The 11,448-nt window shown below is 40.8% G+C and overlaps 1 protein-coding gene across 1 annotated transcript; it reads right to left on the bottom strand.

The window, feature by feature from the left end:
- Positions 1-552: 552 nt before the first annotated feature.
- On the bottom strand, positions 553-11,211 carry LOC131577093 (uncharacterized). The gene is made up of 19 exons (XM_058834464.1): positions 11,124-11,211; positions 9,772-9,899; positions 8,960-9,103; positions 8,260-8,343; positions 7,557-7,724; positions 7,391-7,487; positions 7,076-7,299; positions 6,203-6,356; positions 5,920-6,128; positions 5,715-5,832; positions 5,362-5,567; positions 4,771-4,888; positions 4,085-4,254; positions 3,236-3,309; positions 3,029-3,156; positions 2,060-2,249; positions 1,528-1,669; positions 880-976; positions 553-572 (listed from the first exon to the last, which is right to left on the bottom strand). Exons 1-19 carry the CDS (start codon positions 11,209-11,211, stop codon positions 553-555), a joined length of 2,559 nt encoding a protein of 852 aa, XP_058690447.1.
- Positions 11,212-11,448: the final 237 nt, after the last annotated feature.

Here is an 11,448-nt window from a genome sequence, read left to right as displayed (position 1 = left end):
GGGAAGGCAACTAGACATTGCAGAGCCACAACACTCCTGTAAGAATCACAGTTTATAGTCATCCTGTCAACAGCCACTACAGGATCGAGGATGTTCATCCCATCTTACTCCAAAAAACCTCACATTCTTTTACTGGCATTAAGCTCCCTGCAGTCCTTTGTTCATATAGAAGCCTAAAAAAAAAAAAGCTTGAAGTGATTTACAATTAAGTTCACACCTGTTGCCGTCTTCCTCCCCTACTCCAAAACAGATGCTTCTAACTGCAAAGCAACACAAGTTTCAGACATGTCAGCTGAGCAGACCAGGTCAGATGAACACACAAAACACAAAGAGTTTAATGCTGTTGAGGAACAGAGGAGAACAATACAATAATTTAAGTTAGAGTTACACCTAATATTGGTTTGCAGACCCTTTTCTTCATAGACACTGACAATCTATTTTCCCAGCAGATACCACAGAAACAATTTTACTTGTGAATCTGGGCAGCACTCTGTGCTTGCTTAGGCCATCTAACTGCAACTTCATAAAATGAAGTAGTTCTTGTTTAGTCTGTCAGAAGTTGATGCATTCACCTGCAGGGAGAAGAGAGGTGCACACAAGTCTGTTATGTTATAGCAGCAGTACATTTGGTGTTCCAGTAATGTAATTTAAGATTGACACCAACCTCTTCTTACTGTATTTCTTCCTAACAAGCACTGGTCCAGATGACACTTGCCCATGTGGATGTGCACGGCGGGCTGTAAGACATTTCAGTTTTTAATCCCCTGTACAGCATAATCTAGGAGTAGAAATCTGCAACCTGACATGACCCATGAGAGCACATGCCAACTTGCTAAGCAAAAACACAGGAGACTTGAGACATGAGACTTGTTTTCTTACCAAGTCTGTGTTTCCCAGGATTGCATCTCCTTGGACAAAAACCATCTAAAGGCTGTTGCTTAGTGTTGCAGACCACCACACTGCAGTGGAAATACAGCTGCAAGATAAGAATACTTAGATTATGTTTAGGGAATTCTTATTTGGAATCCAATGTATACTGATCCCAAAGAATATGAGGGCTGTGTCAAGGTGGGGGGTGGCCTCTCAGGCAACTAAAGACAGGAAAAGGGGAAAATAGCCTCAAATTGCACTAGAAGTCATTTAGGTTGGATATTAGGTAAATTTTTTTCACTGCAAAAGTGACAAAGCATTGGAACAGCCTCCCAAAGAAAGTGTTGGAGTCACTGTCCCTGGAAGGGTTAAAAAAATGAGTAGCACTTTACAATATTATTTAATCCATATGATGGTTATCAGAGATTTGATTTGATAATCTTGGGAGTCTGTTCCAACCTGAATGAGTCTACAATTTTGTTCTGTGAACCAAACAGAAGTGGTTTTATTCACCCCTCTGAGGGTGTTATGCCTTCAAGGAGGTGTCCAACAGCCCCAGGCAGCACTGGCCAGCTGAGCCCTTATAGAGCACTGGCTGCATCACCACCTGGGCTCCCCTGACTACCAACAGCTCATGGCAGAACAGAGACAGCTCACCTGCTCTTGTAATAGAGATGTGCCTTGGACAAAGGTGAACATCCTCACTTCAAATCTCTTGAGGTGCTGAGGAAATTTTACTCTGAGGCTGTAATTAACTTTGTGGAAGACAGTTCTGTAGGAGTCTTTGTTGTTTTCACACCTGTTTGGGAAAGTGAGAGAAAATGTATTTAATCTAAACCTTCAACTAGAGCTTCAAACACAGAAAAGAGGTGAAATACAGTAGGGCTTCCCTCTCAGTTTTCCTTGTGCAATAGGGAAATTAATAGCATCTCCTCAGTTCACGATCCTTGTCTTTGGCCACAGTCAGGGTTGCTTCTTGCTCTTTCTTTTCAGCCGGAACTGTTAACTAGAAGTGCTTCTTGGCCACTCACATGACCTGCTGCCCCCAGAAGGGCCAGCTACTGTGCTGACACCAACATTAGCAGCACACCTCTGCCACTTCCACCTCTGCCTCTTCTCCTTCCCTCTCACCTGGGGCACACACCTTGTGCCAAGCAGTTACCAAACAAAGGAGGGAAGCCTTCCTCACCCATGTATAAGGATGTGCCATTGCGGGAGGCTGTCCTGGCTTTGGGAGTTGGTAACCCAACAGTCATCCAGGTTTAGGTCCAGTCTTGCATCTTTAGGCTGGAGCAGTTCAACTTCAAAATACAGAGCCTCCCTCAGGTATTTCACCACAGGATATTCTGATTCCTGGTAGGGCTCTGAATAGGATTTCTCTGCAAGAGAGTATTGATATTTGGAGCCTCCTTTTTTGGAGTAAGTATTCACAAAGTTCCTGCTTTATTTTTTTCCACTCTCATTTACTTTGGCACAGTAATACTAAAACCTGGGACAGCATACAAATGTCAATGGGGATAGAATGGCAAGAAAGCAAAATCAGCATTGAAAGCAAAAATCTCAATTATATTCCCTGGCTCTGCAAATCCAGAAATTAAACACTCCTGCAAAAAGCTATTAGAGTAAGATTTTTATTTAAAATTGTGTCAAAGGTAGTGAGAAGGGAAAATCAATTAAAAAAAAATCATAATGGCTATTCCAGTCATTGTGAGTGTTTGGTTCAGGCTTCAATCAGCCCTTTCTGCTGTACCATTTTAAAGCAGTATTGCACCTTTGACACAGGTTACAGCTATTGCACTGAGTTGCTGAATCTGCTTAGCAATTCTTCAAGAGTTGCTAGGAGAAAGAAGCTGGCATCACATTCACTACACAAAACTTACATCATGCCCAGATGAAGCAGGAAAACTGTACATGTGTCAGAGGTGCTAAGTCAGTTCCACTACAGATATCTGACCATTTTTGTTGCATTTTGGAATAGAAAATTCCCATTAGAGGCCTTAATTTTCCACTTCATCCTCTGATATATTTAAAAGTCATCTAAACATAGTGCAATGTTTTCTACACCGCCCTGCTTGAGCAGGATGAATTAAGATTAATCTCTGGTCCCTTTCAGCCTCAGCCATTCAGTGATTTTATAGAATCTAATCATAGATGTTACCTTTGAAAAGCTTCAATGAAAGAACAAGACAGCCAAACTCTGGCTTAATACTGGGTGGTGGGTTCTTCTTAGATTCATATGGAACATCGACAGTCTGCTTGACTCCATACGAGCAGAGAAATTTCAGTCTGAGAGAAGAGGTTTAGTATTAGATTTTTTTACAGCCAAAATAACATGTACAACCTCTCGTTAGGGAGTGACACTTACTGGTATATGGGTGTATCACTGCCAGGTCTGAAATAGAGTATCTCATTTTCATATGTCATAGTTGTGCTGTTGAACTGAAAGATGTACATCATTACAAACAGGACAGTCACATTAGAGTCTGATTTGCAATTGGCACAATATCTGCATCCCTCCACTTGACTGCCAGATTTCACTGAGCAGAATATGCATAGAAATAGCCAGAAATTACCAGCCAACAGCCCAATGCCCACTGAACTAAAGCTGGCCACAGCTGACAGCTATGCCATAGTCAAGAAGAAAATTTATTAGCTTGAATATGATAGAACACCCTAGGAAAGGGTCCTGAGAAAGGTGCATGGGTCCTGAGAAAAACAACTGCTGTGCCTGTTTACTGAATCAATGAGTAGAATGAAATGCAACAATGCAGAAACAAGCTGCATTTATGATGATCTGAATTTAGGTATGTTCTGATTATTTTTTATTTCATCTGTTTTTTATTTATACAGTATTTGGTGGTAGACCAACTCTAGTCTTTGGCCATGTAGTCATTAGCAATACCCAAAAAGCTTCTGCAAGGTGTACAAGTATATCTGACCAACATAAACTGGCATTCAAGCCCACCACAAAACAATTCAGAGGTGTCAAACTGAAGGCTAGTTTCAGAAAGCACCTCTGACCTTGAAAAAACATTTTTACTCAATAAGAAATTTTTCTCAACTGAATTTTCTAAGTTCAGTAAAAGAGTATAGATGTACTGCTGAACTGGTTTCAGCTGTGACTTCCATACAGGTTCTGCTCACCTCTCAACCTGTGCCAGGTCTAGCAATAATCCTATCCCAATGCAGAGTAAACATGTGACTAAGTCCTTACCTTTCTACTTGTTCCACAAGTGTTCACATTGAACTTGAAGGTTGCAGTATTCTCTGTCACTAGACTGGGCTTGCACTGTCTGTCCCTCAAGACAAGCAGAGCAGTGTCCAGGTCTTCACCACCTACCAGTTTGATTGCAGTAATAATCACAGTGCCATTGGGCAGGCACTCTGAAAGAGAAATATACATTTTCACACAAATCGGGATTCAAACTCCTTTTGTAGCCTAACAACAAAGATTTTCTAAATGGATTTACTGGCAAGTTCTTTTGGCAGCTCACAAGGAACTCACTCTCTTCAAAAGGATTTTTCTAGCTAAGATATTCAATACATTTGATCCTAACGAGTAGCTTTAGAGCGATGAATTTATATGCTGATTCTTCCCCACATTCCACCAAAAACTCCCACCTCATTCAACTCTCAAAACAACCACAAAAACCCTTTAAAGCTTCTTGATTTTGGAAGTGTGCAGGGAAGTAGACTTTCCCACTTCCTTCCCCTGCTCTTGTACTAAGCAGGATAGTCAATCCAATATTTAATTTGACGTGCCTTGTGGCATATTAACTGGTAGGAAATCTGGCAAGCAAACAGACTATCACACAACTAAAACCTAGAAACATTTCAGACTGCATGATTTAGTTTTGCAACTCAAATAGCATTAACAGCCAATTCCCAGCATGTTATTACGTATTAGCTCTGAAGGTGAAAATATGCAGGAAACGGAGAAGTCTCTCCTCTGAGCCAAGGTGATGCCATCTTTCAAGGTTAAGTAGAATGAAGCCTTAATTGCAGAGGTATGAAAGCCCTAGAGATGACAATCACAGGTTAAACAAGAGAATAAAGACACACTGTTCAACTAAAGCATTCAAAAACTAAGAGGGCAGGTTATCACAAGCCAAAGAATGTTGTTTGAGTGAAGTCAAATCCACAGGATGTATTTAAACAGGATGTTTTTAATCCAGAAGCTCACACAGTGAGCTTTTTCAGTTGTTTTGCAAAAGAATGCAATACAAACTCCATTGCATGCATAGTTGTCCTTAAAGATGCTCAGCCATAAAGTAAATGAAGAATATGTTTCTTGATTTTCCTTGCCTATTTCTGCCAACATTGACCCAGGGAAACTAAAGTTTTCTTACAAGGGCAGAAAATAGTCCTCCATTATACCTTTGAAGACTGTCTCAAAGAGAAGTTTTATTTTGCTTTCAAGAACATACTGTGTCTTGTTGACATCCCACAGCAAGAACATGCCTTTCAATTGCTACATGTTGGCAGCCTTACCTCATAGCTCACATGGGGAGAAAGGAAAGGGACAGAGATTTCCAGGTGAGTGCCATTGTCCCTCAGAATGTAGTTGTACTTCTGTGCAGACTCTTGGGTCAGGTGCCAGTCTGAGACAAAAGGTAGCCAGTTTTGGTCCACATTCCCATGAGTGATAATGAGATGAAGGTTCCTCCCATCACAAAACCCTCTCGCACTGGGCAGTACTGCAAAACAGCCAAGAGTCAGCCAGATACCATCAGTTTAATACAACTCTCTGGGACTGGCAGTATCCCTGGCTGAAATCAGCCCAGTTCACAGCCAGAGTTTGCAGCCAAGTTGGTGTAATTTCTCCCAAGTTCTGAAAAGTTTACCTGCATCTTTCACAGCTGACAGTGCAGTTACTGGGACAACAAAGGTCTCACTTGATGGATAGGTGATGAATGTGAGCGTGACATTCAGGGTGTATGCTCTCATGTCCTCTCTCATGTACTGGGAAAATCATATTTAGACATGAAAAATCACCAAGTGTTACCATAATTTCTATGCCATGGGATGTTGCAGTGTCTTAGTACACACCTCTTTTTTAATACTTGGTGCATCAAGTGGGACTTCTATTACATATGCTTTGCTTCCATTAGCATATCTGGCCCTATGTATTAGGTAGCCATGCTGAACAGCTTCAGGTACAGCCACAGGAACTCCTTCAATGGTTAAGTTCACAAGCTCAACATCTGGGAGAAATGTTCCCACCATAACAGTCATTAGCCTCTCACTTAGATTTAAATCTGAAAAGGAACAAATAGCATTAAGCTCTTAACAGTACCAAAACCTTTGGTAAATTCAATGTTCAGCTACTTACTATTGGTTATAGCAACTTCTGCTTGTTCAAATGGTGTTTCTATTTCCCTGATGATAGTATGTTTGGTTAGTCTCCATTTGTTGTCTTCCCATTGGTGTTCCAAGAACAGGTTGATGGTGTATTTTACCCCAAGCTGTCCATTGCTCACAGAAGTCTAAAATTTCAAATCATCACCCTTTAGTATGACTTGATTGTGCATTAAAGTTATGTTAGAGCATCTCAAGGTCAGTTAAATCTACAGCCCCAACCAATCGTCCCTTTTTGCTCAGGAATCCTGAACTCTTGTATCCCTGTTTAGATTATCTCAGAATACTCAGAAGACTTCCTTTAGAAAGTGGTCTCCCGCTCCCCAAGTTTCAAAGCAGCAGGGGACTATTTCACAGTGAAGTTGCAGGAGTTGCTGCTCCTGCATCTTCACCAGAAGTTCAGTTGTTACATTTGCCCAGGACTCAGTTCACCCCAGTTCTCAGTTCAGAGCATCTGCTGGACTAATGGGTTATTCCCATTTTCTTAAATACCCAGTGTAAAATACAACAGAACCCCCATGCATGCTTTTCAATCCAGTTAGGACCATCTCTGAGGAGTATGACATCATGACTAATAGGTGAAAGCTGTGTTAACCTGAGGAAATCATGAATCAATAGTTCTGTGTAGGATTCCATCTACCTGCACTTGCAAGAAAAGAAATTCTTCATAAAGTGGTGATTACAAATACTATCTTTGGTCAGGGCTTCTGGAGTTTTTTTAAGAAGCCCTTCATTCTCCCTCACTTCCATCTTTCATTTCAAAGGCACAAGATGTATTATTCCTCATCAGAAAATGAACAAACATCCCAGAATGTTGCTTTTATGGCACCTAATACAAGTCACTGACCTTGTAATAACCACCTTCTGCACCTATTGGAATCTTCATTGTAATTGCTTTTAACTCATTCAATAACACATATTTCCTGGAAGCCATTTCTTTGGCAGAGAGTTTGAGTAGATCCACACCAGCTTCCACAAGCACATCCTTAAAGCTAGTCACTCCAGCAGAGAGTGGTGGAATATACTTTGGAACAGTCCAGGTGATGGTTTTGTTCGTGTAGTCCACACCATCTTAGGGACAAGACATGAAAGCTGTTAGCTCTATAGTTGTGAGTCTATCCCTGTCCATTTTGGCATTGGAGCATGGTACCACACTCCTTACCTACAGGACATGCCACAGCAGTATCCACCATCAGGATCACCCACTGGTATTTGTAAAATGTACTTGATCTCAGCACAGAAAAGGTAATTCCCTGATCCTGTAAGAAAGGCATCTGGTTAGACCTGCACAGCCTGGCAGCTTGTTGGGCCAGAAGGAGCACACCAACCTCGACCAGCTGAACTTGGGCAGCAGTGTATGGCACTCGCAGCAGAACCCTGGAGTCTGTGGTGTTGAGTCCATAGCCTGCACTCCAAGCATTGCTCACAAGCAGAGCCCTTTTTTCTTCTGGCTGATGAAGTACTATTTGCCATATTGAGGCTTCTTCTGCCTTTGCCTACCCAGAGAAATTCATCAATAGTTTAAACAAGAAGTTCAAAGTAACACATGTACTGCATTGAATGATTTACTGTATTGAATTGTCCAGTAGTTTAGATGCCTTATTTTGAATTTTCCACAGCTTTCCCCACCCCATGCATACAGAAAACTTTCCACGTTAAGGGCATCAGAGAATAACTAATGGCACTAACTGCACTGCTGCAGACTCTGCACATACAGAGGCCAAGATGAAAAAAAGCCTTATCACAGGTTTTTTTTTTCTGGGCCATGGGGTCTTAAAGAAGTGTTTGTTTATTTTTGTTTCAGTTTTTTTTGCATAACCTCTTGCCTGGGAAAAACTCGATTTCTTCCTTGGACATAGCCTACAGCTGTCTGTACTTCTGATAAATAAAAATACTCTAAAGCCACTTGATATAGAAGTTCTATTATTGTTACTTAAGTACTTTTTTGAAAGTAGTGTGGTTAAAGAAAAGAAGGATGGTTGTGCCAGAGGTAACACTAGCTTTTACTAGAAAGAAAACCTGTAGTTTTACTTCTGGAAATACAAGAGTCCAGTCCTCAGGTTGATCTTGAACAAAGTCTTTTATAGCCTGTGGAACCTCCTTCCTGACAGAAACCTGAGGGGGAAAAACATCCATAAGGGGTTTGCTGATAGCACTTATTTCCTTGTCTTCAACTCTCTACAAGCCTTTTCCAGTGGAAAACAGCATTTCCTAGACAGATGGCACCATGCCAGGTGATTTACCTATAGTCTGCTTGATTTCAGTTTCTATTTTGTTTTCCACCTATCTTCTACTTTCTATTTCCACTTAAAACCAGAGTTTGTTCTTGACTCCCATGCTCTCTTCCAAGAGGAGTCCATTTACCCTCTGTACTCCTCCTCAGCAAATTCAGCAGGGAAACTCCCTTCAGGAGGTATACATCCCTGTTGTCTCAAATAAGATTTGTTGGGGCAACATTCAGGGAGTTCAATCTATGAGCTTAATGCTTTGAATACCATTTCACAGCTTTATTTAATAGTCATTTCACTAATGGCTATTAGTGCTAATATAGGTTATATGATCATAATAAAAATGTATCACTTAAGATGTATATTGTGCACTCACTAACAAGCTGTTCATGGTGGGGCACTCTGAAGCTGATTAAATTCTGGGAATATGCATTGGAAATACCATCTAAGAGAAAGTATCTTGTCAAGTCTCTTTACTTTTAGCACTTTCCACAAGTACTTACCTCCATGTAGTTACTTTCACATATTAACTCTCTGGGACTCCACAGACCATAATGGCAACTTGCACTTTCCAGATGAGTTGTAGCATTGCTCATATCTGGAGCATGAGATGCTTTGATTTGTATAGTTACTGTGAACACATCTTTCTGCATGGGATAAGGGAACCTTTGCTAGTTAGACTGATTCTCTATAGCTGGGAACCACCTACCCTTTTGACCCTAAAGTAAATTACAAAACACACCCACCAGCCTCTGCACAGAAGAGCAGCTCCATACTGAAGCATTATCACTTTCAGCTTCATTAGCTACACAAGATATATGCACATAGGTGTATATAGCTACATGGCAACATAAATACTTTGGGCACCAGGTTTGTTCCTTTTGCTTACCCCCAGAATTGGACAATAAGAAAACAAATAAACTGAAGAGATATCTGATTTTGTCTTTTATGACATAGTAGCAGTGAGCCAGCAACCAAAGTCTGAGTTTTTACTGTCTCAAGACACTAAATATTGATAGGGCAGAGTGCAACACGGCTGCCAGATGCAGTTCCCTTGTAATCCACAAGAAAATAGTTGCCCTTTTAGGGCACATGTGATATACTTCATGTGTTCATCTGTAGGCCCTCCAAATGGCAGCACCATGGAATACTCTCAGGCCTCCGGATAGACTTGAAGAAAATTAAATTATTCTCTGCTAACAGATATTGAAGACATTATGGCACCTCAGTTAATGTCCATTAATAATTCAGTAGATTCTCACATAAAGCTAGTGTACAAGAGCACTGTAGTCAAAAATGCCTGTAACAGACTTACCTCTAAGTAAGAATGGCAGCTCAGTGCAGAGGCACGGAACTCGATGCTCCTCGAGGTGGTGTGAGTTACTGTATAGCCACACTGTGCTGCCATGGCCTCATCAATCTCCCTGGCTGTGCCAGACTGATCTACAGGCAAATAGCAAAGAGCTGTATTAACAAGTATAACTCCTGCTCTGACAACTCCTTGAGAAACCTGCTGTGGCATAAGGATTCAGCTGAACCTGCTCGGATACAGGCCAGCTGCATCCCCTGGGCTCAGAATTGCAAAGTGGGGAAAGAGCTGTGACAAGGTGGAAAGAAAGAAGGAAAGGTAAATTTACAGGCACACTGGGACAGGAAACACTCATGGCTGAAGGACTGAGGACAGGAAAAAACCCCAAACCACCAGCATGGTGACAGATGACAACAGCAACATCAGGACACTGACCTGTGGCCAGCACTGGCTCATGTCTCTCTGCTGCCTGCCAGAAGAGTCTCTTCAGGAGACAATCCACCAGGATAATCAACACACTAAAGATTGGCTTGGATGTTTTTTGTACACAAACCATTCTTATGGTTTTGAGATTTTTAGTGTTTTTCATTGTAGTTGATTTGGGTTTTTTCCCTTCCAAAAAGAATTGCTTTATGGTTTAAGATATACATATCCCAGCTGCAGAGTGTTTGTGTACGATTGAAGATCTCTGAACAAAGAACACATTTTAAGTGGGTTTTGACACAAGTTTAACTAGACTTCTAGAAGAATGGATGGCATGGAGATCTTCCTCAAGGCCAAATTTATATTTTATACATATAATCTTACAGCAGGTGTTTATAGCCCAAAATTATTATCACTGTGCCCTTCCAGGGCATTCTGTGATGCTTTTCACAGAAATGTACCACTTGCTGAATACTAAGTCCATAGCTAGAGAGCCCAGATAATTTTTATTAAACTTTTTTAAGTATATGCCTCCACTAAGCTGAAGCAAAGAATGTGAAAAACCACTACTGCAACAATAAATAATATTGTGCCAGCTTCAGACAGTGAATTTTCAGAACAGTATGTGCTGTTACTGGAAAACATTCTCATCACAAAGAAAATCCACCAGCTTTAGCATGCCTAGAAACTACCATGTGGATTTCAATTTGAGCCCAAAGATAGCAAAATCAAGTCTAATCATGGCTAACTTGTCAAAAAACAAGTTGACAGTATAGGTTACACAGAAATAAGGTAGCAGTTTGGTTTACTTACAATGATCCAACTTACTAAGGTCTGTAATAGCAGAATAATCCAAGGAATTCTAGAAGCAGCTCAGAATTTGAAACATTTCACCAGGCATAATTGTCTCACCAAATTCTTTTACATCAACTTACCAACAACAAAAATAGATAAGTATTTGTCTTCAAAGTATTCTGCACTCAGTGTTATCCTCAGAAGGTTCCCCAAGCACTCTAAACTCATGGGTCCTGTGGATGTATTGAAAAGCTGGTAAGATGGGGATTCAAAATAAGATAAAAACAAATCTGCTACTTTCCAGATTGCTTTATAAAGTCAGTGTTGTGACAGTCACACATCTCTGGTCAGGAGGGGTGAGAGGTTGTGTTTATACTGGCAGTAATTCCAGGAGAAGAGCTAGCTCCAAAATTAGTATCCTATTAGTAATGGTGTTTGATATTTCAGCAATGCTACCAGTAACAG

Source organism: Poecile atricapillus, chromosome 3 (genome assembly GCF_030490865.1).
Source record: "Poecile atricapillus isolate bPoeAtr1 chromosome 3, bPoeAtr1.hap1, whole genome shotgun sequence".
NCBI classification, from domain to species: Eukaryota; Metazoa; Chordata; class Aves; order Passeriformes; family Paridae; genus Poecile; species Poecile atricapillus.
This window is presented reverse-complemented; position numbering and strand designations above follow the sequence as displayed.

Bases quoted from the DNA above. Each gene is read 5' to 3' on its own strand.
- LOC131577093 (XM_058834464.1), bottom strand. From the start codon at position 11,211: ATGAGTTTAGAGTGCTTGGGGAACCTTCTGAGGATAACACTGAGTGCA. The intron at 9,900-11,123 runs GTAAGTTGATGT...ATTTGCCTGTAG, and splicing joins CTTATCTATTTTTGTTGTTG to ATCAGTCTGGCACAGCCAGG. The intron at 7,488-7,556 runs GTTGGTGTGCTC...CCTTTCTTACAG, and splicing joins CCCAAGTTCAGCTGGTCGAG to GATCAGGGAATTACCTTTTC.